This window comes from Pollachius pollachius (genome assembly GCF_949987615.1).
Source record: "Pollachius pollachius genome assembly, chromosome: 16".
NCBI classification, from domain to species: domain Eukaryota; kingdom Metazoa; phylum Chordata; class Actinopteri; order Gadiformes; family Gadidae; genus Pollachius; species Pollachius pollachius.
Window position 1 is genome coordinate 4,553,323 of NC_136949.1, and position 27,799 is coordinate 4,581,121.

At 44.7% G+C, this 27,799-nt stretch overlaps 4 protein-coding genes across 4 annotated transcripts; 3 read left to right on the forward strand and 1 right to left on the reverse strand.

Moving 5' to 3' along the window:
• Positions 1–2,247: 2,247 nt before the first annotated feature.
• On the reverse strand, positions 2,248–4,822 carry LOC307087790 (protein c-Fos; the record flags this gene model as incomplete). Its single annotated transcript, XM_079753435.1, has 4 exons — positions 2,248–3,144; positions 3,468–3,575; positions 3,922–4,101; positions 4,694–4,822. 4 exons carry the CDS (start codon positions 4,820–4,822, stop codon positions 2,248–2,250), a joined length of 1,314 nt encoding a protein of 437 aa, XP_079609561.1.
• Positions 4,823–8,187: 3,365 nt separating this feature from the next.
• Positions 8,188–10,792, forward strand: fosab (v-fos FBJ murine osteosarcoma viral oncogene homolog Ab). Its single transcript, XM_079753542.1, has 4 exons — positions 8,188–8,446; positions 8,914–9,135; positions 9,274–9,381; positions 9,514–10,792. Exons 1-4 carry the CDS (start codon positions 8,312–8,314, stop codon positions 10,234–10,236), a joined length of 1,188 nt encoding a protein of 395 aa, XP_079609668.1. The 5' UTR covers positions 8,188–8,311; the 3' UTR covers positions 10,237–10,792.
• Positions 10,793–14,291: 3,499 nt separating this feature from the next.
• tmed10 (transmembrane p24 trafficking protein 10) lies at positions 14,292–19,371 on the forward strand. The gene is made up of 5 exons (XM_079753943.1): positions 14,292–14,512; positions 15,345–15,465; positions 16,798–16,871; positions 17,672–17,798; positions 17,953–19,371. The coding sequence occupies exons 1-5, from the start codon at positions 14,336–14,338 to the stop codon at positions 18,072–18,074; spliced, it is 621 nt and encodes a 206-aa protein (XP_079610069.1). The 5' UTR covers positions 14,292–14,335; the 3' UTR covers positions 18,075–19,371.
• A 212-nt stretch (positions 19,372–19,583) lies between these two features.
• On the forward strand, positions 19,584–24,568 carry eif2b2 (eukaryotic translation initiation factor 2B, subunit 2 beta). Its single transcript, XM_079753422.1, has 8 exons — positions 19,584–19,806; positions 20,155–20,275; positions 20,673–20,824; positions 21,546–21,709; positions 22,503–22,598; positions 23,446–23,583; positions 23,979–24,045; positions 24,366–24,568. Exons 1-8 carry the CDS (start codon positions 19,635–19,637, stop codon positions 24,521–24,523), a joined length of 1,068 nt encoding a protein of 355 aa, XP_079609548.1. The 5' UTR covers positions 19,584–19,634; the 3' UTR covers positions 24,524–24,568.
• Positions 24,569–27,799: the final 3,231 nt, after the last annotated feature.

Sequence of the window (27,799 nt, forward strand, 5' to 3'; positions counted from 1 at the left end):
ACCTCTTTGAGAATATGTCTCAGCCCGTAGGAAACAAGGCGGTCACGAGGCGGGTGAGGTGATGCACTGATGGCGTGTACCTGGAAAAGATATTAAGAACAGTGTTACAGTGGATGAGGTACAGCACTGTGTTCCTGTGATCTCATTGTGGAGGTTAAGATTAAACACTGACTACTTTTATATCGTAGATAGATAGTTAAATAGTTCACTTGTTAGGGTCTATAATATAGACACTAACGACACACTCGTACATGCATGCATGCATACATACTTACATGCATTTACATATACATACATACATATATAAATACATTCATACTTACATACATACATATATATATATGCATACATTCAGACACACAAACAGGCAAACATGCATGCATACATACATTCACATTCTAAATTGATTGATACATACACATTATATCTTTGGACTGTGATTTAGCGCCATCTACTGTATCATCAAGTCTTTTAGCCTCTTTTCTAGTTAAGATTGTGTCGTTCACCTTAATAAATAACATTTCAAGTGAATATACAACATCATAATGTATAGTTTAAACAAGTATAAGAGTTCGGAATATCCGCAAGCTTAGGGATTTCGCGTTCCGTATTTGCGTTGGAAAGTCAACAGAAAGTAAACATTTATATTTTTGCAACTGCAAACTAAATATTACAATGTTACCGCCATTTATGATGGGTAATTTGTTTTCGTAATGCCTCCGAAGTCTTGTGTTTGTTTTCGGTTCTTCCAATACAACACTTGTGCGCCTTGTCCTTTTCCGGTAAAACGGTCGGGGTAGAAACATGACACCGTCTCCATGGCAACAAAACAACTGCATTTTCCAAATATGGTCAAGGAAAAGAGACGTCACTGCGTCGTGGCGCATACACGTCGTGACGTTTGCGCTAAACGTTCCTGCATTATGGAATCCGATTCCCTTGACCGTGAGAAAGTGTGCTATAAATAAATGATCAACGTGCTCTATTTAGCTTCAACTGTTTACGCGTTGTTTACCACGGTTACGGGGTATTATATGCTATAATTATCGCACTGGATGTGATCATATTCACAAGAAGTCGATCAAATAATGCCATTTCAAATACATACGAACAGCACAACAAATATTGATTCATTGGTATTTATTTTCCATTTTCAGCTATATATTTTTTGCATCTGATTAAGTAAAAAAATAAACTATGCCATAAAATACATCTGGATAAAATACATGACAGGATGCTTTTTCGTGGAAGTCCATTGACACCAAACAGTCGGGTGATAGTTGTATACGCTACACATTTGTCGACCTGTCGTTTTCACTTATAACAGCACAACTTGTAAACAGTATTCACATCGTATTATGAAACAGCCTAGGTTCACGTTACATTAAGGGATGAACAAAATGCAAGAAGAAGAAGAAGAAGATGATGCAGACACTAAAATGATTCTCTTGTTTTTTTTGCATGCACTTTTTGACACCGGCACCACGAGATATCATTCCAGAGGAGTAACAGCACTCACTGCCTTCTGCAGCACCATCAGTTAACGGAAGAGTCAAACCCTGTGTCACGGCTACGGGAACGGAGAGGTCACAGGGATTCCTTGATGTGAGGCTCCACACAACATCAACACATCTGCACCACAAAACAGTATCGGAGAGAGAGGGCGGGCGAGAGAGAGAGGGAGGGAGGGCGGGCGAGAGAGAGAGGGAGGGAGGGAGGGAGGGCGGGAGGGAGGGAGGGAGGGAGAGGCAGGGCGATAGGTAGGTAGAGAAAGAGAGAGAGAGAGAGGAAGGGAGGGCGAGGCGGCAGAGAGAAAGAGAGAAAGAGAGACAGAGAGAGAGAAAACGAGAATGAAGACGGGGTAGAGGCAGAGAGACAAATCATGAGAGAGAGAAAGACAGAGCTTAAGACAGGGAGAGGGAGAGAGGGAAAGAGAGAGAGAATGCAAGACAGAGGTAGAGGGAGAGAGATAGGGTGAGAGAGAAGTAGAGAGGCAGAGAGATGTATACAGAGAGAGAAAGAAAAAAGTGTGAGATGGTGAGAGAGAGAGAGAGAGAGAGAGGGGGGGAGAGTGAGAGAGGGAGAGAGAGAGAGAGGGAGAAAGAGAGAGAGGGGGGGAGAGAGAGAGAGAGACAGAGGGGGAGAAAGAGAGAGAGAGAGGGAGAGAGACTATAGCTTGCTGGTTATAAAACCATTGACTATCAGTGATATAATAAACCAGTTGCATAAGGGGCCCTTATCTTGGGTTCACAGGGCCAGCAGTGTGGGAGAGTTCAGGCTGTCCCTGGTGCCCCCGGCGCCGAGGCCTCCCCCAGCGGGGCCCCTGAGGGCCAGGCTGTCGTCCTCCGCCTGCAGGGAGTCTATCTCGGCCCCGCTGAAGGAGAACACTGAGCGGTAGCCGCAGGTGGGGCTGGAGGACACCAGGGGGGTCCCCAGGGCCTCCAGGTCCCGAGCCACGGACCGGTACAGGGTCTCCCAGTCCGGGAGCCCGAAGGCACCGCCCAGGTCGATGTCCGGCACCGACGCGCCGCCCCCGTCCCCCTCCCCCTCCTCCCCCTCCGGGGGGCTCATCTCCAGGCTGGGCACCAGGTCGTCCAGGTCGTCCACCTTCAGGTCCTCAAGCGGCTCCGGCTCCTCCCCCTCCTCCTCCTGAGGCTCCTCCTCCTCCTCCTCCTCCTCTTCGGCGCTGGAGCAGAGCAGGATGTCGGAGTTCCCCAGGATGGCGGCGGCGGCGCAGGGGGGCGGCACGGGGTCCAGGTCCTGGGGGGGGCACAGCGGGGGGCCGCCCTCTCCCTCGCCGGGGCCCTCGGAGAGGCTCTCGCTCTCGGGCCACAGGGAGAGCAGCGGGGTCGGGGGCGGAGACGCCGGCGGCTCCTGCTGCATGGGACTCACGTCGTCATCATCCCCCCCATCATCATCCTCGTCTTCATCCTCCTCCTCCTCCTTATCCTCCCCCAGCTCGTCGTCCATCCCGGAAGTCGCGTCGTGCGCCGCGTCGTCCACGCGGCGCTCTTCTTCGTTCGGGTGACACGCGCACCCGGGCTCGTGAGAGGCGAGCACCTGCTCGAGGCGTGCTTTCTCTTTGATGAGATCGGCTATTTCCGTCTGCAGCGCCGCTTTCTCTTCCTCGAGCACGTCGGTTTCCTGTAGCGGTCGAGGAAATGAAAACATGTGAGAAACGTGCGCAGGGTACAGATGCTACCGCTTTTATTCGTCGCTCACGTGAGCGTTGAACAACGCGCAGGTTAGGTTCAGTAAGACAGGTTGTTAGGTAAAACGTGTATAGGCGCAGGTAGGCAAGACAGGCCTAGGCACAGGTTATGTTAGGTAAGACAGGTAGGTAGGTAAGACAGGCCTTGGTGAATTTTGGTTAAGTAAGACAGGTAGGTAGGTAAGACAGGACTAGGCGCAGTTTGACAGTAAGACAGGCCAAGGCGCAGGTTGACAGGTAAGACAGGCCCACTCACCGCCTGCAGCGTGTCCGTGAGCTCCCTTCGTCTGTTACGACACTTTGCTGCGGCAATCTTGTTCCTCTCCCTCCGTATCTTCCTCCTCTCATCCTCCTCCTTGGAAGGCTACAAAATCAATCACAATTTTTTGGGGAGGGGTTATAAATGACCATTCTGTTCGATTCCTGCAAACGTCGGCATTTGGCTCCGGATTCCCCCCGTTCGACCTGCCAACATTTGCTCAATGCGGCGAAGGTTGTGCTGAGAAGGAAGGGTCTGGCTGGCTGTCTGCATTCCCCCCCCCCCCCCCCCCCCCCCCCCCCTTTCCCGTTCCAACGTGCGCGTGAGCTCAGAAACGGAGCGATGATAGCGTCGGGAAACCGCTGCGTCGCACGCTGTTCCTCATCAACATGCATCCTCTCGCATATCGCTACAAGACGCCGTCCAAGGTGCACCGATCAGGGGTTCTTACCTGGTCTTTCTTCCCCTTCTTCCCGCCGGTGTGCTCCTTCGAGCGGGCTTTGGCTTGTGCACCTCCGCGGGAGGGAGAATGGGTGGAGGAGGTGGTGGTGGTCTGCACCATCCACCTCAGATCGGGAGACGTGGAGATCGCGGTCACCGTCGGAACAAAGGAGTCACTCGAGTCGGGGTCCTGTAGAGAGAAATAGATGTAAATGTTTCAGATCAGATGAGAACTGTGGTGGTGATGTGTTTTTCCATCTGCGTATCAAACCAATCTGAGCGAACATCTTGTTATGCGCTCCACATCGAGCGGAAGGAATTGCAAAAATATTCAAAAAAAAAGAATACACCGCTTCAACGTTCAGACATTACTCTGTCACATTGTTAATTTCACTGCCATCAATTTCGTTTTTTTCATTTTTTTTATCCTCGACGTCCGTGTGATCTCACAGCCTAGTGTTCAGAGAGGTCACGACCAAGACAAGTAACGGGATGTAACCAGCTGGATTCAGTATATACATATACACAGACGCTTCAATCACCCTAACTGTAGCCGGAACATACGATTATGCCTCTTAATTGGAATTTCTCAAATTAAATTGCCGTGCTGTGAGATATAGCCTATAGGCTATATATATTTTATTTTTTTTAAAAAAGTAATCACAATCATAAAGCACAAAAAAACAAAAAAAACAATGTCACACCAAACGAATCGGCACATACACATACAAAGATCCAGATGTTCGTTGTGAAGAACTAATGTGTGTCCGCGAGGAGGCTACCTGGTTGAGGCTGTCCATTGAGGATGCGCTCGAGAGCGAGCCGGGAGGAGGAGGCTGGCCGCCGCGCGCGGGGCTGTCCCCGCTACAGCTGGATGACGCGTCGTGGTCAGGGCTGGATCCCTGGTACATCTTGGCAGTCGGCGATTACAACATAAGCGAACTATATATAGGCCTATTGTGTCGTACCTATTTCTATTGTAGAGAATGCTTCGACCCCCTTGTATTCGTCCCAATTAAGCGATGTCTTCGATTGGTTGGTTCGTCTCGTGAACGCGGTTACTCTGTGCAGACTGTGCAGAGGCCCACCTTTTATAGTGAGTTGGAATTTTATGAATGAAATGTATGGGGTGGTGAGGTGGGGTGGGGGGTTTGGGGGGGAACAAACCATCTCGGATACAGACGTTGCGAGAGGGGTAAAAGGCTGGGATTGATGTGTCAGATGAACGCTTTGAACGGTCAACACACCATAACCTATTGGGTTTTTGCGGGGTTTTAGACACCAAAATAAGAGACCATTATTTTATTTAATAAATTCCTAAATATAGAGAGAGACCCCCCCTCCTTCAATAAGTAGTCCGCTCTCTACCGTATGAAACAACGTCATTTCACGTATGCAGCATCTGTATTAGGCCTGTGACAAAACACGATGTTCACAAAATAATGTATTTTATGAATGTATCAAAGTCCGTCGGATAACCATTGATTCATCGTGGACCTGATTTCACACGACGAAACAAAAGACTGCTGTAAAAAATATATAATCAATGAATCAAATGCATTACCCTATCCATAGGACTATGTGAACGCGACAATAGCCTACAAAAAGAAAGATCGGTTATAATTGAGTTGGCTGTGGTTTTAGGACGACCAGTTTACGGCATGTCACACATGGGACATATTTAACAATAAGTTAATAGATAAGTCCCCTGTTTTTATTTCTGACCGCCTCAGCGCTCCAGCAACAGACTTGTCGCTGCAGTCTAACAGCCAATAGCCGAGTAGACTAGTCGAGCCATATTTGGTGTTTCCGGTTAACTTGGGAGCAATTGGCCGCACACGCAGAGCGCGCGAGCACGCTGCTGGGCATCCCGTTTTTCTGCCCGCGCGCCACATAAAAATCAAAAGGAAAAGTGAATCAATGAAGGCGGACACAGTGGGCTGTGTTTATAAACTATTGTCAAAGGGAACCGTTAGGATTTCCATTCAGTTGGTCAGATACAGAGTAATTAATATGTAATGGGTTTCGCCCTCGAGGATCCCAGAAATCCTCCAATGAAAGTGAGCGGAGAGGAGCGTCTGGCGAGCGGTTTAGCTTTCCTTTTCCCGGCAGTCACGCCCCTTTTGGGTTTCCTGGCACGCCATTGGTGGTCTTCACTGCAGACCGGCGGTGGGGATTAAAGGGGGTGACTAAAGATACCCCCCCCCACCCCCTCCACAAACACAATTGCTGAAAGCAACGTTTTCAACAAAGCCACCTTTGCGTGAACGTGGGAACGCGGTTGGGGTTATTTTTAGCCCCGTGACATGGTGGGGTTCTTTTGGGCCAAATGGGCTGGAATGGTATTATGTACCGTGAAATGCAGAGCGACGTCAGAAGAGTTAACACCTAGGGTATTCCTGCGTTATGAATAATTTAGAAGGCCTATGCCTATTTATAGGCCACTTAAAATGAACTGCTATCAAGTGGTTATTGTTCTTAACATCTTTATCAATCAAATGATCTATAAAGTAAAATAACATATTGGGCTTTCAATTTGGAGCAGTTGTGGTCTGTTATCACAGTGGGTTAGGGGCTTATATATATATTTATTTATTATTATTATTATTATTATTATTATTATTATTATTGTTATATTATTATATTTTGTTGAGTTATTAATTATTGAGTTATTAAATGGTTCGGAGTAGAATTTCCGGTTGGTTTGACATCGTGAATCAGTCCCTCACCTGGTAATCGTTGGGACGAGAGTTCACGCAACAGACCGTCTGAACTCAAACCGCGTTTATCAGACTCAATCCTAGACCCCTAGTTGATGAGAGTACTGGCAACGTCTGGTGTCCTGTTACTTTCCCCAGCGCAACACAGAGACACAGACACAAACACACACACACACACACACACACACACACACACACACACACACACACACACACACACACACACACACACACACACACACACACACACAGGGAGCACAAGCAGAGCAAAGGGGACGTCACTGCCTTGAAGGGGTGGAGTGTTCCCAAGACAACAAAGAATGTTTAACAAAACACCAACGCGGGAAACGAGTCGAACCACTACTCCCATGTGCTGCGTGTAACTCGCACGTTTACCGATAAGTACAGCCTGTGCAAACATGCACACTTTTTATTTAATGATAAATAAATAAGGACTATTTATTCTACTTAAAATAAATATGCTACCAGAATTTTTGCAGTTTTCCATTCTACATAAGCGAACTCAAACAGGCGGGGTACCAACAATCTTACGCTGTAGGTGAGTCCATATTGAGGGAGGCACCAGTCATTTGCAAAGGTAAACTTAAGTACACACAAACCAGTCTGCGCTCCTTCAAAACACACCCCATGTACGCAAGAATTTCAAAGGCTGCCTCAGGGTTTAAGCTGTATAAACCTGAACCTATACCGAAGAACCCAACATGTGTCCCAACATGAACGTGCACGTTTATCTAAACATTCCATTGGATACACCCACGTTGTATGTATATACAACGTATTTACATGCATAAATACGGATTTTACAATATTAATATTAAGCAATTTATCAAAAATGGAAACGATTAATATGATAGAGCATCAATACATTTGCAAACTACGATCAGAAAAAGGCTATTTATGCTTTTGTAAAAATGACTACATCTCTGCTGTTGTATTTTCAGAATAACCGTAAATCTAATAAAACAATGAACTATTTAAAAAAAAACGATCAAAACATTTTTTTAATTTAAAACGTTTTTACGTATGGATATACACATAAATGCATCGATCGCCGAGCAATCAAGATCAATGTATCGAAGTTCTCATTGTCAAGTTTTCATAACAACCTTTGTGTTTGTTGTCTTACATAACGTCACAGCCGCAGTCAACTGTTGGAGGTTCGAGTATTTCCCAGCATGTTCCTCCCCTTACAGGATGCACCATATTTGGGACAGTGACGTAGCGGGGATACCGTCTGGAACGTTCCATTTCTTGAGAATGGGTACGTCGGAGCATATTTTAATGCGAATACATAAGACAAACGCATTGTAAACTCATTTTAATTACATAGAACACGATAAAATTCATTTTTATCGGGACATACTTTACATTTTTATGTGTTCTTCATTATTCTTTTTCTTCTTTTTTTTCTTCTTCTTGTTCTTTCTTTCGCATCGCCACTTCGGGCGTAGTGTACTGCCCCATTTTACGTCATCTCGGTCCACCACAGCCTATATAAGCTAGGAGAATCTTATTAGTTGGCAGTCAAACTTTAAGCGGCACAGAGAAAAAGAGCACTGACCAGCAACAACCGATCGAGAAACCATTCCAAGCCAGAGGGAATCCCCGCAGCTGTATACTTGAAACATTTTGGGCATTAACAGATCTTCCTTTTTAACCATGATGTACAACGCTTTCAACGCCGACTGCGACTCTTCCTCACGCTGTAGCACAGCTTCTCCAGCGGGAGATAGTTTTGGATACTATCCTTCGCCAGCAGGATCTGACACGAGCATTGGATCTCCCCAGTCCCAGGTATGTGCAGGCAATATACGAAATGCTTTATTAAATCAAACGATCGGAGTATTCTAGCTGTCTTGGTAATGTATGGATGATTGGAGGTTAAGGACATATAGGCCTACTGAAATGCATGCATAAGTAGGCTAATACTTAACGGATGAATGCATGGGGTAAAAGTAGGCAACAGTTGGCTAAATGCAAACGTATTTTTAAATGTTTTTTATTTAATAAGACAGTATTATGTATTTAACTAGACAGTATGACAGTATTCAATAAGTGGAAATAACTAGCTGCTCTGCAGCACAGCTCAGCATCACAGTTTACTTGGAAACTCCAGAGAGAGAGAGAGAGAGAAGAATAAATGATCATTTCTGCCATCACGCAGAAATGAATCATCTCTCCACCTGTTAATAGAGGGGTAGTCCCTACTTCGTTCATGCTCAGTGCACTCACCTTCCCTCCTTCTCCCTCTCCTCTCCCAGGACTTCACCGACCTGACGGTGTCCAGCGCCTCATCCTTCGTGCCCACTCTCACCGCCATCTCCACCAGCGCTGACCTCCAGTGGATGGTCCAGCCCCTCATCTCCTCCGTGGCCCCCTCCCACCGGGCTCACCCCTACACCCCCAGCCCGAGCTCAGCATACTCCATGAAGGCCCAGGCCCCCAAAGCCCACAACTCCGTCAAGCGCAGCAGAACCGAACAGGTAAATTAACCCTTTGAATGCATTTGAATTAGAAATGAATTAATATCAGTGTAACGACACATCCGTTACTCAACGGCTGTTCATCTTGAGTGCTGAGGTTAACGTTGTTTTTCCTTTTTTTTCGGTTGTGTTCTCCAGGTTTACTCCGAGGAGGAAGAGAAGAGGCGAGTTCGCAGAGAGAGAAACAAGCAGGCGGCCGCTAAATGCCGTAACAGACGCCGGGAGCTCACAGACACACTCCAAGCTGTAAGTACTCTAACAGCGACAGCACTCTGCTTGGCTCACCCTTAACAGGCCAATACATGACATAACGCGCAGCGATGTTGACCCAACAACAGTGATATTAAACCCAGCTCTCCTCCCCATCTCCCCTGACAGGAAACCGACGATCTGGAAGACGATAAGTCCAACCTGCAGAACGACATCGCCAACCTGCTGAAGGAGAAAGAGAGGCTGGAGTTCATCCTGGCCTCCCACCGGCCCATCTGCAAGATCCCCTCTGAGCTGGACGACATGTTCGTCGCCCTCTCCCCCGCACTCTCCCCCTGCTCCACGGAGATGTCCCCCAACACCTCCACCACCTCCTCCGCCAGCCAGACCGCCTCCTCCACCTTCACCTCCACCTCCCACTCACTCTTCTCTAGCCCCGCCCCCATCATGTCCGCGGCGGTCTCTGACCACCACCAGCACCACCACCACCGCATGCCGGCCAAGCTGACGGTGCTGGACGACGCCACGGCCCTGGAGGAGTCTCTGGACCTGCTGGCCAAGACGGAGATGGAGGTGGCACGCTCCGTGCCCGAGGTGGACCTCTCCAGCTCTCTGTACGCAGCCCCCCAAGACTGGGAGCCCCTCTACACCTCGGCAGGGATCACCGGCGACAGCAACATCAACAACAACAACATCAGCATGGACTTTGAGCCGCTGTGCACGCCCGTGGTGACGTGCACACCTTCCGCCACCACCTTCACGTCTTCCTTCGTCTTCAACTACCCCGAGGCCGAGGCCTTCCCCACCTGTGGCTCCGCCCTTCGACGAGGCAGCAGCAGCAACGAGTATTCCTCCGACTCCCTGAGCTCCCCCACACTGCTGGCCCTTTAAGAACTCTTCCACGACAAGACTAACTTTTAGAGGCACTTGTTTATGTCCTGATGTATGGACTGATAGAGATCATGTGCGGGTCACAGGACTATCGAATGGACTTCTACTGTATCCAACGCAAGGAAGTAAAATTAAGATATTTATGATTTATTCGCCTTTATTATGCTGGCATATCTTATCTGTGTAGCAATTCAAAAGCATGTTTGAGCTAACAACACCTAATCGATTTTGAGTGTGCAAAAAGATTTAACGGTGCTAGAGGTAACATTTAGTTGTTGAATTGCGATATTCAAAGCAATACAGTGTGTAACCCTGATTGTCAGCTCTTCTGGTGAAATTCTGATGAAATGTGAGAGTGCTCTGGAGTTATTGTGAACCGATGTGCTTTGTCTCACCCTGGTCTCAGTGGTCTATCTAGGTATTGAGTTTTCTGTGAAAACATTAATGCTTTTTATTTATGATATTTGAGTTTATTTTTTTAACAAAAACTAAAAAACTGTAACAGTTGTATGTTTGTACGATATGCTCTTGTAAATAAAACAAAGTCATATTTCAATTCAGTGATGGCCGAGTACTCTCTTTCCTTCAGTCACATGGTTCTATTCACAATGATAAAGATATGAAAATATAAAGTTCTATCAAACATAATAGTAATTCAACGGCGTTAAAGAGGCAATTAGGAGACATTCTAAACTTAGCCCTCATTAAAATGTAGGTAGTGGTGGCCCTTCTCCGCACCTCCACTGATTCTATTTACTGCTCCGTCTGTTGCCATGGCGGTACGTCACGATCGACGGGGCTCGTACGTCAGTGCGTCGTTTCCATTTTTTTCACCGCACGCTAGTGCGCTGACGTTCATTTCCGTGACCAAATATGGAACCCTGCTACATCTCCAAGCTCTCCGGCGGCAGGTATTGCACAATATTGAAAGAACACTGTGATCAATTAAACGCACCCTGCCGATGTTGTTGTCGGATGTTATGTACGAAAGATTAAAATCCGCTAGGTCGACTTGTCGATTTCCTGAAGAACTATCTTTGAAAATGAAAATGTATTCATTTCCGTATTCTCAGGAAGACATTTCGCAGGCGAACATCCTACATCTGAATGGCGAGAGTCGTGTGCTAACAAATTGTGCAGAACAACATTGAATTATTTGACCGTTCAAACGCGTAGGCGAACTCGATAGCTTCAGGGTTACAGACCTGGGAAAAAAAACGCTTAATAAGCTTATTTAAAGCTCGATGTAGGCGACACGCATGGTTCATTTTTATAATGTTTTTATTTTTTTTAAATAACGAGTAGGTTGTTATTGTCTAGACATAGGTGATCATTATAGTCTGATTCCCACCTGTAATAACATTAGGGCTGTATTAGGTGGACTACTTTCCATGTTTAACATCTTTAAAAGCCTTAATAAATACTTTTGGAGCACAGTTTTGGAAAAACCTGCCCTATCAGTATCTTGTGCACCATCAAAATAAAGAAACACACCTAAGCAATAGTTTTGCTAAATGATCATTCACAAAGCCTAGGCCAAGACACCATGCCTCACCTAATCACTACCATATATCAATGTTATGTTTTCTTATCTGCTCATTCGGTATTTCATCAGCAACGATCCCATACAAGGGCATGTGTTAAGGCTCATTTGTGAAGGTCTGTTGGGAGTTAGCTCAAAGAGTTGGCCTCACTTCCACATTATCCGTGTGCAAATAGTGTTCCAGTACAGGCACACCCTATTTTTTTTAATGTTTACATGACACAGATCTCAAATGGATTTATGCAACAACCTTTGACTATTTCTCAATTCTCTATCCCACTACACAGTAATGCGTCCTCTCCTTTTCTTTTTCCTTTAGACCAATTGAATGACTTATCAAAGAGGTTTAAGCCCTAACGTGTGTGTCAGCGTGTGTGTGCATGGACGTCCCTGCCTAAGTAAAAGGTAAACACTCAGTATATCCCCCTCTTCTCATCCCTCGAACCTCTCCATATAGCTTGCATCTGCGAGCGTGAAGCGTTTAATAACCCTCCTTATTAATACCTTCCCCTGTCAGCCCCTGGGAACCGGCACGGAGACAGAAATAGCAGGTGCCTGTTGCCCCTTTTAACATCAGCAGCAACAGCAGTAAAATTAGAAACACTATGACGTGGACGTGCGTAGCTGCCTCCGCTCTGGGGAGGCAGGAGGCAGCGTCAGGCTGAGCAGAAACACAGGAGAAAGCTACGTGGTACGGAAGAAAGAGGGAGGCAGGGAGGGAGGGAAGGGAAGAGGGGGGTATGGATGAAAAAAAAAAAAGGATTATGTGAGGCAGTTGGAATCATAGGGAGATGGGGAGACGGAGACAAGAGGGGGACGTGATTGGCTGGGACTCGGAGCGGGTATAGTGACACAACAGACGAGTCCGCCCCCACGCCACGATGACCGCAAGTGATCTGATTGGATCCGCTCCAGGTACACCTAAACCCATTCACAGAGAGAGAGAGAGAGAGAGAGAGAGAGATCCCACCTTTGCTGTGATTTATGAGATCTCAGCAGAGATTTCTGATAATTACATGTCACATTAGTATATTCACCATTCACCTAATGGTATCTTCAATGGCAGAGTGTATAAATAAACCTAGACCCATGGCGTCATCACGGCGTCATTAAGGCGGATCCCAGGCAACCGGATATTATTCAGATGAACACACTTAAGAAATAGATAGCGCTCCTTGTTCTCTTTGTCCTGTTACACAGAAATACGCAATCTTGATTACCGGAGCCATTTAGAGGGAGTGGAGATGGGCATGCCTCAACGTTCATTCATGAAGTGTAACCAACTGCTGCCCCGACCTACTGTCTGATCGTTCACCAATCAGATCTGTGCCAAAGGGGCCATATAAGGTTTACAATGCCCAGGAATCGCAATGTTTGTAATGCTGGAAGCAATGCTAACATACCTTCAACCTGAATCCATTGGATCGTTATAGAACCAACCTTTAAACTAGTTTGCCCCCCAATGAAGTTTGTGCTTAAATAAAAAACAGGAACTGCCAGTCCCTGTTTGTTGTTCCCAGTCCCGGACTAGGAACATAGAAAATAAAAGAGACTAGTGTCAATGTGGTTGATCATTTAGCTCCTCAGAGATAAATTCACTGAGAGACAGTGTTACAGAGCTGCAGACAGTGTCGCAAGCTATACTGGCATGAAATGCATGGTTTAATACTACAATTGTTACGGCCCAATGCCTGTTTTTAGTTAGTTTGTGTCCCACTATGCTGGGGAAGTATGTGATGCACCAATGCGGAAATACTGGAGGGATCTCTGTAATATTTACAAAAGTGACAGACGCCTCAAAGCCTTCTCCATCGGCCTCGTGGGGATCGCAACTTCGGAACCGCAGCATCTCCCTGGAAATGGCACATCTGCATCCTACAGCAAGTGGTACTGCCTCTTTAGTTGACTGTAGAAGTAAACCATTAGGGACTTCCCAAAATGATAATTGTGGTAAAATCTTTTTCCGCCTTTATTATCTACATTCACATACTGGATGGGGGCTTGTGTGAAAATCAAAAAGGAGGGATTAATTTCTAACAGCTAAACCATTTTTATTATCAATAAGTTAATTAATAATATGATAACATGCCCTGCACTTAATGAGCAACCCACACACAAACTCTCGACAAACAGTAATATATCTAAAGGCGTTATGGTATGGGGTAGGCCAACATATTATTCAAGGCCACTATATCTCATCTACCTCCTATAGGACCAGAAGCAATTGAATCATCATCGTTCATCATTATTTGATCTGCTATTTGTTGGATGACTTGGTCAGAATAAAAACAAGCAATTTGCATTCATGGGAATATCTGGATGCATACTATTTATAATGGAGATGAAGTTGCCCACATTGTCCTGTAAATATTGCTGGTGTTACACCTGACTTTCCCTCACAGATTAACAAAGTCTCTATTGTATCCCATTTCACCGCTCTCCCTCCTCGTCGCTAGGGGCGCTATAACAACCAGAAGGCCTGTCAGCGGCGGCCCAGTGCGAGTCACCGGCCGACTGCTTAGCTCCGCGTATCTCAGGGTCTGGTCGAGGGAAGCCATGGCTCGACTCGCTGCACTACTGCTCTTACCGGTTCTTATCGAATCGGTATTTTCCATCTCCTTCTTCCTACCCGTCAATTCGAGGAAGTGTTTGCGGGAAGAGATCCACAAAGATGTGCTAGTCACTGGGGAATACGAAATAGGCGAGCAGCCCAACACAAAAACCAACCTGAAGGTGAGCGTCGCAGAGCGGCGGTGGCCACTACGTAGCGCGGCTAGCCTAGCCCAGCGGCTAGCCCGGGAGAAGGCCGGAACGCCTCCCTTCTCCTCATGGTTTTATATTCTGTATGTGAAGTAGATTCAGTTTGTCTGCACATTTTCGTAAAGTACACGTTTCCCGGCAGTTCCAATGCCCCTGATTGTGATATCCGCGGCTGTTTAATAGAGAGCCCTACGAGTGTCCTGATGTGGGCCTCGGTCCAGCTGACTTCCTGGTTTCGTGGTCGTATTCGGTGCGGCGCTGCGATCCGTGTTTACTTCTACTTCACGCAAGATGTTTCCTTCTAGGGTTATACTTGAAATCAGCAACGCGTATCTCAGCCACCAGTGCCTGCTGGATCTCGGTTAATTGTGTAGGATGTGTTTCTGGAAGTCTTGTCTTCCCCACTGCTTGTTAGCACAACGCTGTACTGCTCACAGAAATGTTACACGTCAGTCTTAGCGTCCATTCACTTCACTCCAAGGCGCTAGCTGATTAGCATAGCATCCTATTCATTGTGGAGCCCAACTTGTTTATAACTATATTGTGGAAAACTATATAACAATATTATCCCTAGTTTATAGCATGAACCGAACAATAACAAGCAAGGTTAATAACATTGGGATTATTGCATTAGTAAACTGCATCAAAGGGATATTGCAACAGCTGTCAATGGAAGTACTCTTATTTTTAATCTCAACGTGATACAAACATATGTTTATGTACTGCATTTTGCACACCTTTCAGCACTTCTCGATAATTTTCACTTGAAGTCACTGACATTCATGTGTGTGTTTTTTTTTTTTAGATCACAGATTCCTCTAGTCACACTCTTTACTCCAAGGAAGATGCAACAAAGGGAAAGTTTGCATTCACCACTGAAGACTATGACATGTTTGAGGTGTGCTTTGAAAGCAAATCACCTATGGGTAAGTGAATTAAACCAGGTTGATGTATAAAAAAATACAAGTTTTAGAGCTGGTATTTGAAGACCCCATACAAAGGATAGTGCAACATGGAAACGTCCACTCCATCACTATCCTATTCAAAAACGTTTCTCAAAGCAGAAAAGTATTGAGTCTAAAAGTAAGAATCCCCCAGATGAAGTGCTTGGTTGAAAATTCATGCATGCATCCACAATTCCCATGAATGCTTATTTCCGTAATTGTTATATTTAAATTCAAAGAGTCCCATCTTTATCTTATGCACCGTGTTTAATTACCTACTAGCAACCTATTTACATTGGCGTTGGTAAGCCTTTTCTCTAAAGCCTTTTAGTGAAAGTAAGACTATATGCAAAGGTACATGTAAAACCTATGCTTGGTATTGTAGTGGAGGAAAAGTTCCCTAATATAGTTAGAACAGTAGATCAAGAAACCCCTAATAGTATTAGATAATATATTGATTGAATGTACTCGAAGGATTTCTTCCAATCTGCCCCCTCCATCTGACAACACAACTATTGTGTTTCGTCACAATGGTGCATTTTATCCAATGCTAATATCCTGTCTTACAATAGATGTAAGACATGCTGAATGCAAATTGTATCTAGGATTTACACTCCTCAACATGGTGTGTGAATTTATATTCAATCAATATAGATTTTTATTTTCCAATTCTAAATTATTATTTATACAGGGTTAGATGATGATTAAAATGCCAAGGACTCCATTAAAGAAGTGTGTTTTAAAGAATTCCAAACACATTACATATATTTACTACCGTTTTTAATTCTATAGATATATGCCTAACTTCAATGTCCAAAAACATTGCTTATAGATATATCATGTACGTAAGTACTTAAAACCCTTCAGTATTGAAAAGCTGAAAGGCATTCTGATGGTGAGAAAAAACCCATATGGCTGTGTTCCCACACCTGTCTATCTGGTGTGTTCTGCATGGTCCAGCTAGCCAAGATAAAAGGGACATTTATTTCACAATTGTTAATAACACTACTGTTTTTCCACAAACCCTCATATAGGTAGTACTATTTATCAAAATATAATTAACTGTTCCAACAAAATGCCAATACTTAAATAACAGATTCAGTCAGAGATTCAGATTTCTAAAATAGTTAATTATTGGATCATATGGTATTAAATAACAAACATTGGGTCGAAAATAATGCTCTACATCAAAATAATACTCATCTTGAATAATGAATGTTGACAAATGTTGAACACAGTACCTTTTTTAGCATATGGTCTCAGTCACTCTCACTGTTAAACGGTCATTAACATTGCTTTGTTGTTGTCTACTAGGAACTGGCAGAGTGCCCGACCAGCTGATCAACCTGGACATGAAGCACGGTGTGGAGGCCAAAAACTATGAAGAAGTGAGTCCAGACCACAGCAAACCCATCCCTTAATCTCCATACTTCTTTAGGCAGTCCTTTAGAAGTCTGTCATGTTGTAAAGTTACCATTGGTTATTAAATAACATAGGGGATGTATTTTAGAGGTATTTGTTATTTAATGCAATACATTTTGGCCTAACGGATCGAATAAAGTGGTTAGATTCGTTTGTAACTGTCATAATAAAAGCCATACATCATCACGATTGATGGAAATTAATTAAGGGTTAACGATTTGTATTTGAGTCGCGTAAGACCGCTTTGGGAATCAAGCGATTCAACCGTTTCCTGAGAATCGCCATTCACCCACACATGCACAACCTTAGGCATGCTAGGAAACCCTGCCATGCATAACTCAACACTTTCAATTGTGCAGTGTGTGAACCGTGTCCAAGTGTGTAGGCAGATGATGCTCATAGCTCTGAACAAATTAACGCCCATGTGCGGGCGGATAGTGACTGACTGCACTCAATGCGTATGTGCTTACGTCTGTGCATGAATGCTTTAGTTGGAAAGGCTGGTGAGTGCGAACAATGTCGTGGGATGCTCTGCCAAGAGTCGCTCTCTCTTTGCGAGTGGTCTGGATCAAATCTGGCATTACCACTCGTCAGGGCGACTCATATTTAATGCGTTTCACAAACACGTCAATCCTTTGCGTGTTGTTGAACAGACGTGATCCTGTTGCATCATCTTTTGATTAGAAAACTATTGCAGGCATTGTCTCCCATTTTAAGCACTATTGTTGTTGCGTTGGTTTGACGAGCATCTCCTCTGTCCAATCAGATCGCAAAGGTGGAGAAGCTCAAGCCTCTGGAGGTGGAGCTGAGGCGGCTGGAGGACCTGTCGGAGTCCATTGTCAACGACTTTGCCTACATGAAGAAGAGGGAGGAAGAGATGCGGGACACAAACGGTGAGGCCGAGCGAGCCACTTGCAACCTGCTCACAGCCCCATTACCATAGCACTGCTAGTTCAGTGTTTCTGCACAGGGCTTTTGCAGGGATGGTTGCAGAACATGACAATGACCTCCACCCTTTTGTCTCTTCCACCCCCCCTTGTCGTTCAGAGTCCACAAACACGAGGGTGCTCTACTTCAGCGTCTTCTCCATGTGCTGCCTCATCGGCCTGGCCACCTGGCAGGTGTTCTACCTGAGGCGCTTCTTCAAGGCAAAGAAGCTGATTGAGTAGAACTCTGCCGCTCCCCCCTGGAGCTCGGGGCCTCAAGGGGAAGCTGCCATCCGTCCGCCCACCAGTCATCACATCCCAGCGACACCCTCCCCTGGACAGGCCACAGCGAACAACAGCACGCAGGGGTGTAGGGAGTGGGTGGGGTAATCTTACGGGGCAGCAACAAGTGTAGGACACTGTTCCTTGGAGGGGGGGGGGGGGGGGGATATTGCAAACTGTGCTTATTTGGTGGTCTGGAACATGGAAAGCGTCGTAGAGGGAAGATGGGTATGGGGGATGAGGTAGGGGGCTGTGAGTGCGTGTACAAGGCGTGTCTCGGAACCCCGTTGGCGCCCCATCTTTCTGTCTACACCGTTTTGAATGTTGCAGCAGAGTGAATAAGAATGCGTTGCTTTAATCGTTTGTTATTTTTTCGGTTTGAAGCTCATTTTCAATGGGTGTGCCACGAGAGAATGTCTTGCCCCTCTGTTGTATAATATCTTTGCCATGCCAAGAAAACTACATAATTGGTGCCCATTTTATCAAGTGAAGGCTTATTTAAAACCGCAAGGTGGGACTGTCGCTTTAAAGAGAAACCCGGCAACCACAGAACTTTTGTGTCGTGTCACCTAATTTGCAACATGTTGGTCAACTAAAAATGGATGGCGTTCTTGGTTTTGTTTTCATATTGTAAATGCTACTTAGTTGCTTATAAAGGTATCAGGGAGGGGAATTATACTCTTTAGTTATATAATAGGTCACGTCTACCAACTCTTGCACGTTTCTTTTTTAAAAAAGGATTAAAATAAATCATTTTCTTAAAATATTTCCATGATTTGAATTGGATAGGAACTGAAAAGACACTTAATTATGATGGTTATGACTTTGGGCAGGATAGTATTATTGACATGTTGGCCAATTTCTGGTTTCATCAAGGGTGGTAAATTGATATTAATCTGCCAGTTTATCTTGTAGTTGTCATTAAACGATTTCAGATTGATCTGTAGAATACCCTGAACGGCCCTTAGTTACAAGTGATATTTATATCTTATTTCACACTGTAGTTATTCCAATTAACAACTCTTAGAAATCCGCCGATTGAGATGTTTTTCTTCATGGAAATCAATTCATAGGATTGATTGGATGATTTAATTCGACATATTGTTTCGGGTTTCAACTTCTCCTTCTGTCATGGGTACATTTTTAACAGTGAATATGCGCGTTGTGCGCAACCAATTTTTATGTTGATTGACGAATTTTGTAAAGATTGTGTTTGGCTTTTATTCAATAAAATACCGGATGGGTTTACATGAGTAAATTTTTTGCGCATTATTATTTCCACGGACCAAACCCGAATATCTTTCATTAGTGAGTAGAAATAACGTCAGGTTTATGTATGGTGATATATACCATATATCATTGTCTGTTGAGAGTAAGGCAAATAACTGAGTCGAGTCCACCAATCAGATCGCAGGCTTTGTTAAACTGACCCGGAAACTCTTACCATGCACCTCCGTTCCCAACCTTCTGACGGAAAGGCATTGCGTTGACATTTCACAGTGGAACAACAAGCAAAACAACATGCCCGGTGCCGATAAAAATACGGACCTTTCGGAGAGAATAGAGGCTTTTTTAGCCGACCTGAAGCGTGGAGGCACCGGGGCTGGACCGCTGCGTGGCTCGGCTGAAACTGCCCGAGAAACGACTGCCTTGCTCCGCAGAATAACAGCCCAGGCACGATGGAGCAGCGCAGGTTGGTTAAAGTACCGCCGTGGATACACACTGTCAACACACTAACGTTAGATTTATATTAAGGGTATTGTATTTATGGTTGTCAAATATATTTTTAGAATGTAGTACACATAACCGTCCATAAACTTGATGTCTGTCGTTTTGACAGCTGTTGATCAAACTATTGGTATTACTACTACTAGTATTACTTGTTAACTTTACCCCAACTTGCCGTGACATAGAAAGAAGATGGGAAGGAATACAATAAATAAATGTGCTGTGATTCTCTATTCATTTGGCAATAGTCGTAATAAACACCAGGCCAGAACAAGCAAACGCAGTGAGGACTTTATGTTTCCACCTCTCTCAGGCGATCTGATGGAGATCATCCGGAAAGAGGGGAGGAGGATGACGGCAGCCCAGCCTTCCGAGACCACCGTCGGTAACATGGTCCGCAGGGTGCTGAAGATCATCAGGGAGGAGTATGCTCGGTGAGGGAAGATAACGGCTCTAGTCTAGATATTACCCATCTGCTGGTTTCGACATCAACAAACATTCTCTCCGTGTTCATTGACTGGCCCTATGCTGTTAGGTCTTATAGTAGTTTAGACGTAATAACAAATTGCTTTTGTGTCTAGACTTTTTTGTAAAAATATATTTTTACAAAGTGCTTTAAAATACATAGAAATAAGAAAGACAGTGACATTTCCTGGGAAATCCTGTATCTAAAGTGGAAAAATTGTTATAAAAATTGAAAAGGCATAGTTTCAATTAAGTATGAAGTTTCGAATGAGTATGTTTAATGAAGCATGGAGATAAAAGTCAGGAACACTTTGGTGGAAAAATAAAATGGTTTTGGGGGTCACATATTTGTCTCCCTGCCTCCAGGTCAAGGGGAAGCAGCGAGGAGACGGATCAGCAGGAGTCTCTCCATAAGCTGCTGACCTCAGGAGGTCTCAGCGAGGAGAACTTCAGACAGCACTTTCCTACTCTCAAAGCCAACGTGATCGAGGCAATCAACGAGTTACTCACGGAGCTGGGTCAGTGGCCTGTTGTTGCCGCTCCTCATTCAGGGCATTTAGCAGACAAAAGCGACTTACAATAAGTTAAGAAAGGGAAATTATATATCGCTGTCGATACAGTAAGGATGTTCATAGAACCAAGTGTAAAGCACTTACAATCGCTAGGTTAACCCATTCCCTGTGTACAACAGAGATAGCTAGGATAAGATGCTACATAACTATAAGTACTATAATTAAATATGACATACAATAAGTGCGTACATTAAGTCCCAGGAAGTACAAAATACAATAAGCAGGGGGGGTGGGACCGGGTGACGATGCAGAGTGTATATGAACTCTTAACAGGTGAGTCTTGAGTCTTTTCTGTTCTGTTGGGAAGTGCCTCTGAATCATTTCAACCATGTTAGTTTTAGGGGACTGAAGGGAGTGACTTAACTTGCATGCTCTCTTGAGATTATCGCTTCACGCAGACACACAGATTCATAAATGGATGCAAGCCAACTACTTTGGACATTGAAATTACGGGCAGATGTTGATTGGGTTAAAGCAATTTTTTTTGTTTATAATTCGGGTTCTCAATTATATCCTGACCGAAGAATGCAGGCCAAAATTATGTATTTTTTACCATGTTTTTTTACCACATGTCTATCTATCTGTTTATCCATCTATCTGTCTCTATATCTATTGTTTTTTTTCGTGGACTTTTATTTTGAAACTACCTTTCCCGACCGTATTTCAGAGGGCACGACGTACAACATCGCCATGCAGGCCCTGGAGCACATCCACTCAAACGAGGTCATCATGACCATCGGCCGCTCGCGCACCGTGGAGGACTTCCTCAAGGACGCCGCACGCAAGCGCAAGTTCCACGTCATCGTGGCCGAGTGCGCCCCCTTCTGCCAGGTAGAGGACCCACACCACCAGGCGGCCATCGTTCACTCCAGGCCATCGTCACCCATAGATATATAGACTGACTAGATGTCGCATTCGGCTTCTAAGCATGCGTCAACAATGCCGCCATCTTGCTGCAGGGTAACCACCCACCTGAATGTGGGGTAACCACCAAGCTGAATGAATGAACAGCCAATGGGGTAGAGGTCCTTTCCTTGTAAAAATCACTCTGAATCTTCTATTTATGCAATCTTCAAGCGGGTTTGGTTTCTGACATACTTCAGACGTGTGTTCCTTGTTAGTGATAGGGAAAAAAATATATTTTTCATTTATTTTTACTATCATTACCATGAACACACGTTTGACCCCACCGGCTTGAAGATTGCTTAAAAAGAAGGCGATTTAGAGTTATTTTGACTGGGAAAAGACTTCTGCCCCATCGGACGTTCATTCATTCAGGTGGCTGGTTACCCGGCGGCAAGATGGCGGCGGCATTCACGCATACTTTCCACTGAACAGCACAGCTCAGGCGATATCTAGTCAGTATTTATATCTATGTTGGTCACCTAGCGGCCATCTTGGCTCTTAACACTAGCTTGCCGTTCACTTCCCCACCCAGCTAGCATTTAGAACCAGGATGGAACCGAAATGTCCGCCAGGTGAATAAGGCTTGTGTGCTCTGGGAGTGTCTGGGCTTTTCGAGTCAAAAATGCAAACGTTTCCATGGCTACGAATGCTGAACTCCTGAGATTGCTGGTGGGATTCTACTCCTTCTACGAACTTATCGTGTCTTTGTTCTCCACAGGGACACAAAATGGCGACCAGCCTCTCGCAGGCAGAGATCGAGACGACAGTTATTCCCGACGCTGCTATATTCGCCGTGATGTCTCGTGTCAATAAGGTACATCTTCCACAATCCTGGTGAACAAAAATTTCCCACCATTGTTGTTTCCTTCATATTGTTTGTAATTAAATTAAAGCAGTGATTTCGGTGTAGACAAAAAAAATAAAGATCCAAATGTCCACCTAGCCAGTAGTCAAAATAAGCTTTGACCTGTTGTGTGTAGGCCACACACTACCATTTACAACAACAACATCTGTTATTTAGTAGACATAATAAAATGTCCCTTTTTACGTCATAATGTGATGGTCAAACAACTTAAAGGGGACATATCATACCACCAGGTGTGAGTGTGATTAGCCGTTGCAAGCCGTTTTCAAAATGTGTAGCATTGTGATATCACAGTTGGGCGTGTCCACCTAGATGTGTGAGTGATAGATGAGCAACGTTTGCTACGGTCCACTGGGTAGGCTGGTAGACTGATCTACCCAGCACACACCTAGGTGGACACGCCCACCTGTGATGTCAGAAGAGGCTCATTTTCAAACCTGCTTGTAATGGCTAATCACACTCACACCTGGTGGTATGATATGTCCCCTTTAAGAAACGGTAAATGGACTGCATTTATACAGCGCTTTTCTTACCAGTGTCCACTCATGAGCTTTACAATATCGCCCGATATTCCCTCAATCATGCACGCGTTCACACACCGACGGTGATGTCAACCACGCAAGGCGGACAGCCAGCTCCTCTGGAGCGGTCAGGGGGAGACGTCTCGCTCGGGGACACCTCGACAGTCAGCTAGGAGGAGCCGGGGATCCATCGCTAGCAACGCCAAGCTTTTAGCTAAGAGCGTTGGCGCCATCGCGCGCTCCTCCTAACGCCATGCCGTCCGTCCGCCCGTCAGGTCATCATCGGCACGCAGACGGTGCTCGCCAACGGAGGACTGCGAGCCGTCAACGGCACGCACACGCTGGCCCTCGCCGCCAAACACCACTCCACGCCTCTGATCGTGTGCGCCCCCATGTTCAAACTCTCGCCTCAGGTACCTTGCATCTACGTTAACATTTACAATTCAGGGCATTTAGCAGACGCTTTTATCCAAAGCGACTGACGACCATTCATGCACGCATTGACGCACCGACGGCGGAGTTGACCATGGAAGGCGACAGCCAGCTCGTCGGGAGCAGTGAGGGCGAGGCGTCTCGCTCATGGACACCTCGGCACTCAGCTAGGAGGAGCCGGGGATCCAACTAGCAACCTTCCCGTTACAAGTCAACCTGCTCTTCCTCCCCCCCTTGTAAATTCCTGTTATGATGCCCTCCCCCCCCCCCCCCCCCTCCCCATTGTCTACTGTCCATGACCGTGCAGCCTACGTGATGTCCTGGACTCCCCACGTCCCCATGTTTTGATTCTGACCCAACTCTGTTGTCTCCGTAGTTCCCAAACGAGGAAGACACGTTTCACAAGTTCGTATCACCCCATGAGGTCCTACCATTCACCGAAGGTAACGCTTGTGTGTGTGTGTGTGTGTGTGTGTGTGTGTGTGAGAGTGTGTGAGAATCCAAACATTTTGTAATGTGGTATATGCATACATGTATGCACATTTTGAACGGTGAGTCTTCATTCAAGGCAGATGATACCTTCCCCATTGTAGCAATGCCAGAGCTTTCAAAACAAGGAAAATACTTGCTTGACAATTTACGCAGATAGACTTCCCTTTCTTACCATCGCACAGCTATGAACAAAGGTCTGTGACATCCACGGTCTTTGGTGGGCGAGACGCATTCTTCTTGTTGGTTAACGCTGTGCTGTCCCCTCCTCTAGGGGAGATCCTGTCCAAGGTCAACGTGCACTGCCCGGTGTTCGACTACGTACCCCCCGAGCTCATCACGCTCTTCATCTCCAACATCGGGGGCAACGCGCCGTCGTACATCTACCGGCTGATGAGCGAGCTGTACCACCCAGAGGACCATGAGCTGTAGCTGTAGCCGGGTCCAGAGGACAGACAAACCAAAATAAAAACCTGCTGACCAAACCCTCTACCTTTCTTTTCTTTTTTGTTATAATTTTAAGAAAATGATATTTTTTAAATTTAATTTTATATCAAGTTCAGAACTGACAGTGAGTAGGGAAAGTTTTTTATGCTTTGATTGTTTTCAGTCAAACTAATAGTTTTTTGGGGGAATATTTCTGCTGAACAGGCTACTTTTTTTGTTGCGTAGGCTACTCTCGTTTTCTATTGAGTGTGACTGCTGATACATTCACACACTAATTAAATACTGTTAAGAGATCAATTAAAAATAGTTATTTTCTCATAGTGGATTATTATTTTGTTTGAAGTATCAGTACTACTAGTAGCAGTCCTATGAACATATTCTATTGTTTATTTTGGTGTCGAACATTAAATAAGTGTGGACCCGCTGTTTAAAAAAAATACACACATTAATACCACAAACGACCAATAGGAGGCAGTCTTGTCACATGTTACCAAATAGGATACGGATTGTAAAATGAAAACAAGATACTATCCACCACGGATTATTGTGATCATGTATGCACCAAAGAGACCACCAGTCTCATGTAGCCTACACATTTTTGAAAAGAAGAATTTGAAATGTGCTAAAAAGACTGAGTCCCGCTGTATTATTCAGGCTGAACTACAGCGTCTATTCACGGGCGCGAACCCACTACTGAGCGGCACGGGGGCTTTGACCTGCTCCGTTTCCGACCTGGGCCGATTCACCCCTCCTTAGACGACCTGGTAGTCCCGGGCTCCCCCAGGAGCACCATATCGATACCGAACTTAGCGCGGACACCCGATCGACATAGCCCACTGCAGCCCAGAACTCCTGAGCTCAAACGATCCGCCAGCCTCAGCCTCCCAGTAGCTTGGATTACAGGCGCACGCCACTGCGCCCGGCGATAGTTAACAGGACCAGTCGGATATATGTCTTTGAGAAAACATGACGTCATTCAGTACATTTACTGAATGATGTCGTGATCGCCATCTAGGGGAGATAGGAGGTAGTTACGGGGCTTATGTTGTTACTTCTGTTTCCTGACACAGATGACTCTCTCGGACAGGAAATATCCCCTCAATGGTCAATGTCACCGGATAAATTAGATATTCGTAATTAATCCCGTATGACAATAAAACGTTAAAAGTTCCTGTAATTTCACCTTGATATATTTCTGTAAATGTTTCTCATTGTAAGTTATTGTAGCCCTTATATGTTATATCATGAATAATACTACATAGGGTGCAATTTGTTATGGGGGATGGGAGCGATCCCATTTTTGAAAATGAAATGTCTTTTTAGTTTGCATTAAAGATTAATGTTAACTGTTCGATTATTAACCTTTCGAAACGTAGGCTAATAGTGCCTACCATTAAAAAAAAAAAGAATTAGGCATGTTGATTGCCTATTTTTTTCATGAAAAAAATAAAACAACCGACGGTTTTACCCCTTATTGTTCCTTCAACGATGCCCAATTAAAAAACGACAGTGTTAGCCATTATGCTTTTAAATGACGACCGATAAAAACAACAGTGATACCCCTTATGTATTTTTCCATGACGACCAGTAAAAAACGACAATGTTATCCCTTGCGTTTTTTAATGACGACTGATAAAAAACAACAGTGTTACCTCTTATGATTTTTTTCAAGACGACCGAAAAAAACTACAGTGTTTCCCTTTATGTTTTATTTTCATGACCACAAATAAAAAGTTACATTGTTACCCCTTACGTTTTCTAACGATCTCCAATAAAAAACGACAGTGTTACCCCCTATGTTTTTTTCATGACGGCCGATAAAAAATGAGTGTTACCCCCTATGTTTTATTAATGATCACCAATAAAAAAACGACAGTGTTACCCCTTGTTTTTTAATGATCACCAATAAAAGAACGACAGTGTAACCCCTTATGTTTTGTTCAAGACGACCGATAAAAACGACAGTGTTAGCCCTCATGTCTTTTTCCATGAAGACCGATTAAAAAAGACATTGTTATACGTTTTATTTTCATGACGACCGATGAGAAACGATTTCTAACGATCTCCAATAAAAAACGACAGTTTTTCCCCTTGTTTCTTTCATGACGGCCGATAGAAAATGACAGTGTTACCCCCTATGTTTTATTAATGATCACCAATAAAAAAACGACAGTGTTACCCCTTATGTTTTATTAATGATCACCAATAAAAAAAACGACAGTGTTACCCCTTATGTTTTGTTCATGACGGCCGATTAAAAACAACAGTGTTACCCCTTAGGGATATCTTTTTCCATGTCGACCAAAAAAAAAACGTGGTTCTTGGTGAGTTAGCACCATCTAAAGGAATTTAGATGCTACAACAACAGTGGCAGTAGACTTCATTCAGAACTCTCCCTCTCAATTATATAGCTTCTGTTAGCGAGCCATTTGATATAAATGTTTTTAGAGAATAGGACGTATTGTTTCTCCCTTAAATTAGGTAATGTTCTTTTACTGCTTCAACCAATTGTCTTTTGTTATCTGTCTTCCAGCCAGAGTAGAGTCAATGTACCTTTAAATAAAAACGCAATGGTAATTTACTAACATCTGCCGGATAAGAACCAACATGTATGAGTTCTGTTTCCTACCATTTTAATTTTTGGAACAGGCTCGAAGAAGGCCACTTGCAAAAGGAAAGAGTGAATAAAATACAATGTAGACTACTGCAATATGTGAGGCCGTATTGATTTAAAGTGTTTGAGAGTAAATGCAAAAACAAACGACATTAGGCACAATAGTACTTCAAAGTTAATGGTCATCTTGTTTCAAGTATCAGAAGTAGTCTACTAATTGCATCCATATAAACATATTTCATTCCTTATTTTAGGGTCCACCATGCTAAATGAAGTAGCCGTGACCCGCTGTTTAAAAAAAAGAAATCCATTAATACCTCCAACGACCGATTGGAGGCAGTCTTGTACACATGTTACCAAATGGGACATGGATTTAAATATTAAAACAAGATACTACTCACCACGGATTATTGTGATAATGTATGAACCAAGGAGACCACGAGTCTCACGTGGCCTACATATTTTTGAAAAGAAGAATTTGAAATGTGCTAAAAAGACTGAGTCCCGCTGTATTATTCAGGCTGAACTACAGCGTCTATTCACGGGCGCGAACCCACTACTGAGCGGCACGGGGGCTTTGACCTGCTCCGTTTCCGACCTGGGCCGATTCACCCCTCCTTAGACGACCTGGTAGTCCCGGGCTCCCC

What these genes read in the sequence shown, in the direction of transcription:
- fosab (XM_079753542.1), top strand. Translation starts at nt 8,312, where the DNA reads ATGATGTACAACGCTTTCAACGCCGACTGCGACTCTTCCTCACGCTGT. An exon ending in TTGGATCTCCCCAGTCCCAG is followed by an intron (nt 8,447 to 8,913) that starts GTATGTGCAGGC and finishes CTCCTCTCCCAG; the next exon opens with GACTTCACCGACCTGACGGT. An exon ending in TCACAGACACACTCCAAGCT is followed by an intron (nt 9,382 to 9,513) that starts GTAAGTACTCTA and finishes CTCCCCTGACAG; the next exon opens with GAAACCGACGATCTGGAAGA.
- tmed10 (XM_079753943.1), top strand. Translation starts at nt 14,336, where the DNA reads ATGGCTCGACTCGCTGCACTACTGCTCTTACCGGTTCTTATCGAATCG. An exon ending in TGAAAGCAAATCACCTATGG is followed by an intron (nt 15,466 to 16,797) that starts GTAAGTGAATTA and finishes GTTGTCTACTAG; the next exon opens with GAACTGGCAGAGTGCCCGAC. An exon ending in AGAGATGCGGGACACAAACG is followed by an intron (nt 17,799 to 17,952) that starts GTGAGGCCGAGC and finishes CTTGTCGTTCAG; the next exon opens with AGTCCACAAACACGAGGGTG.
- eif2b2 (XM_079753422.1), top strand. Translation starts at nt 19,635, where the DNA reads ATGCCCGGTGCCGATAAAAATACGGACCTTTCGGAGAGAATAGAGGCT. An exon ending in CGAGTTACTCACGGAGCTGG is followed by an intron (nt 20,825 to 21,545) that starts GTCAGTGGCCTG and finishes ACCGTATTTCAG; the next exon opens with AGGGCACGACGTACAACATC. An exon ending in TGATGTCTCGTGTCAATAAG is followed by an intron (nt 22,599 to 23,445) that starts GTACATCTTCCA and finishes TCCGCCCGTCAG; the next exon opens with GTCATCATCGGCACGCAGAC.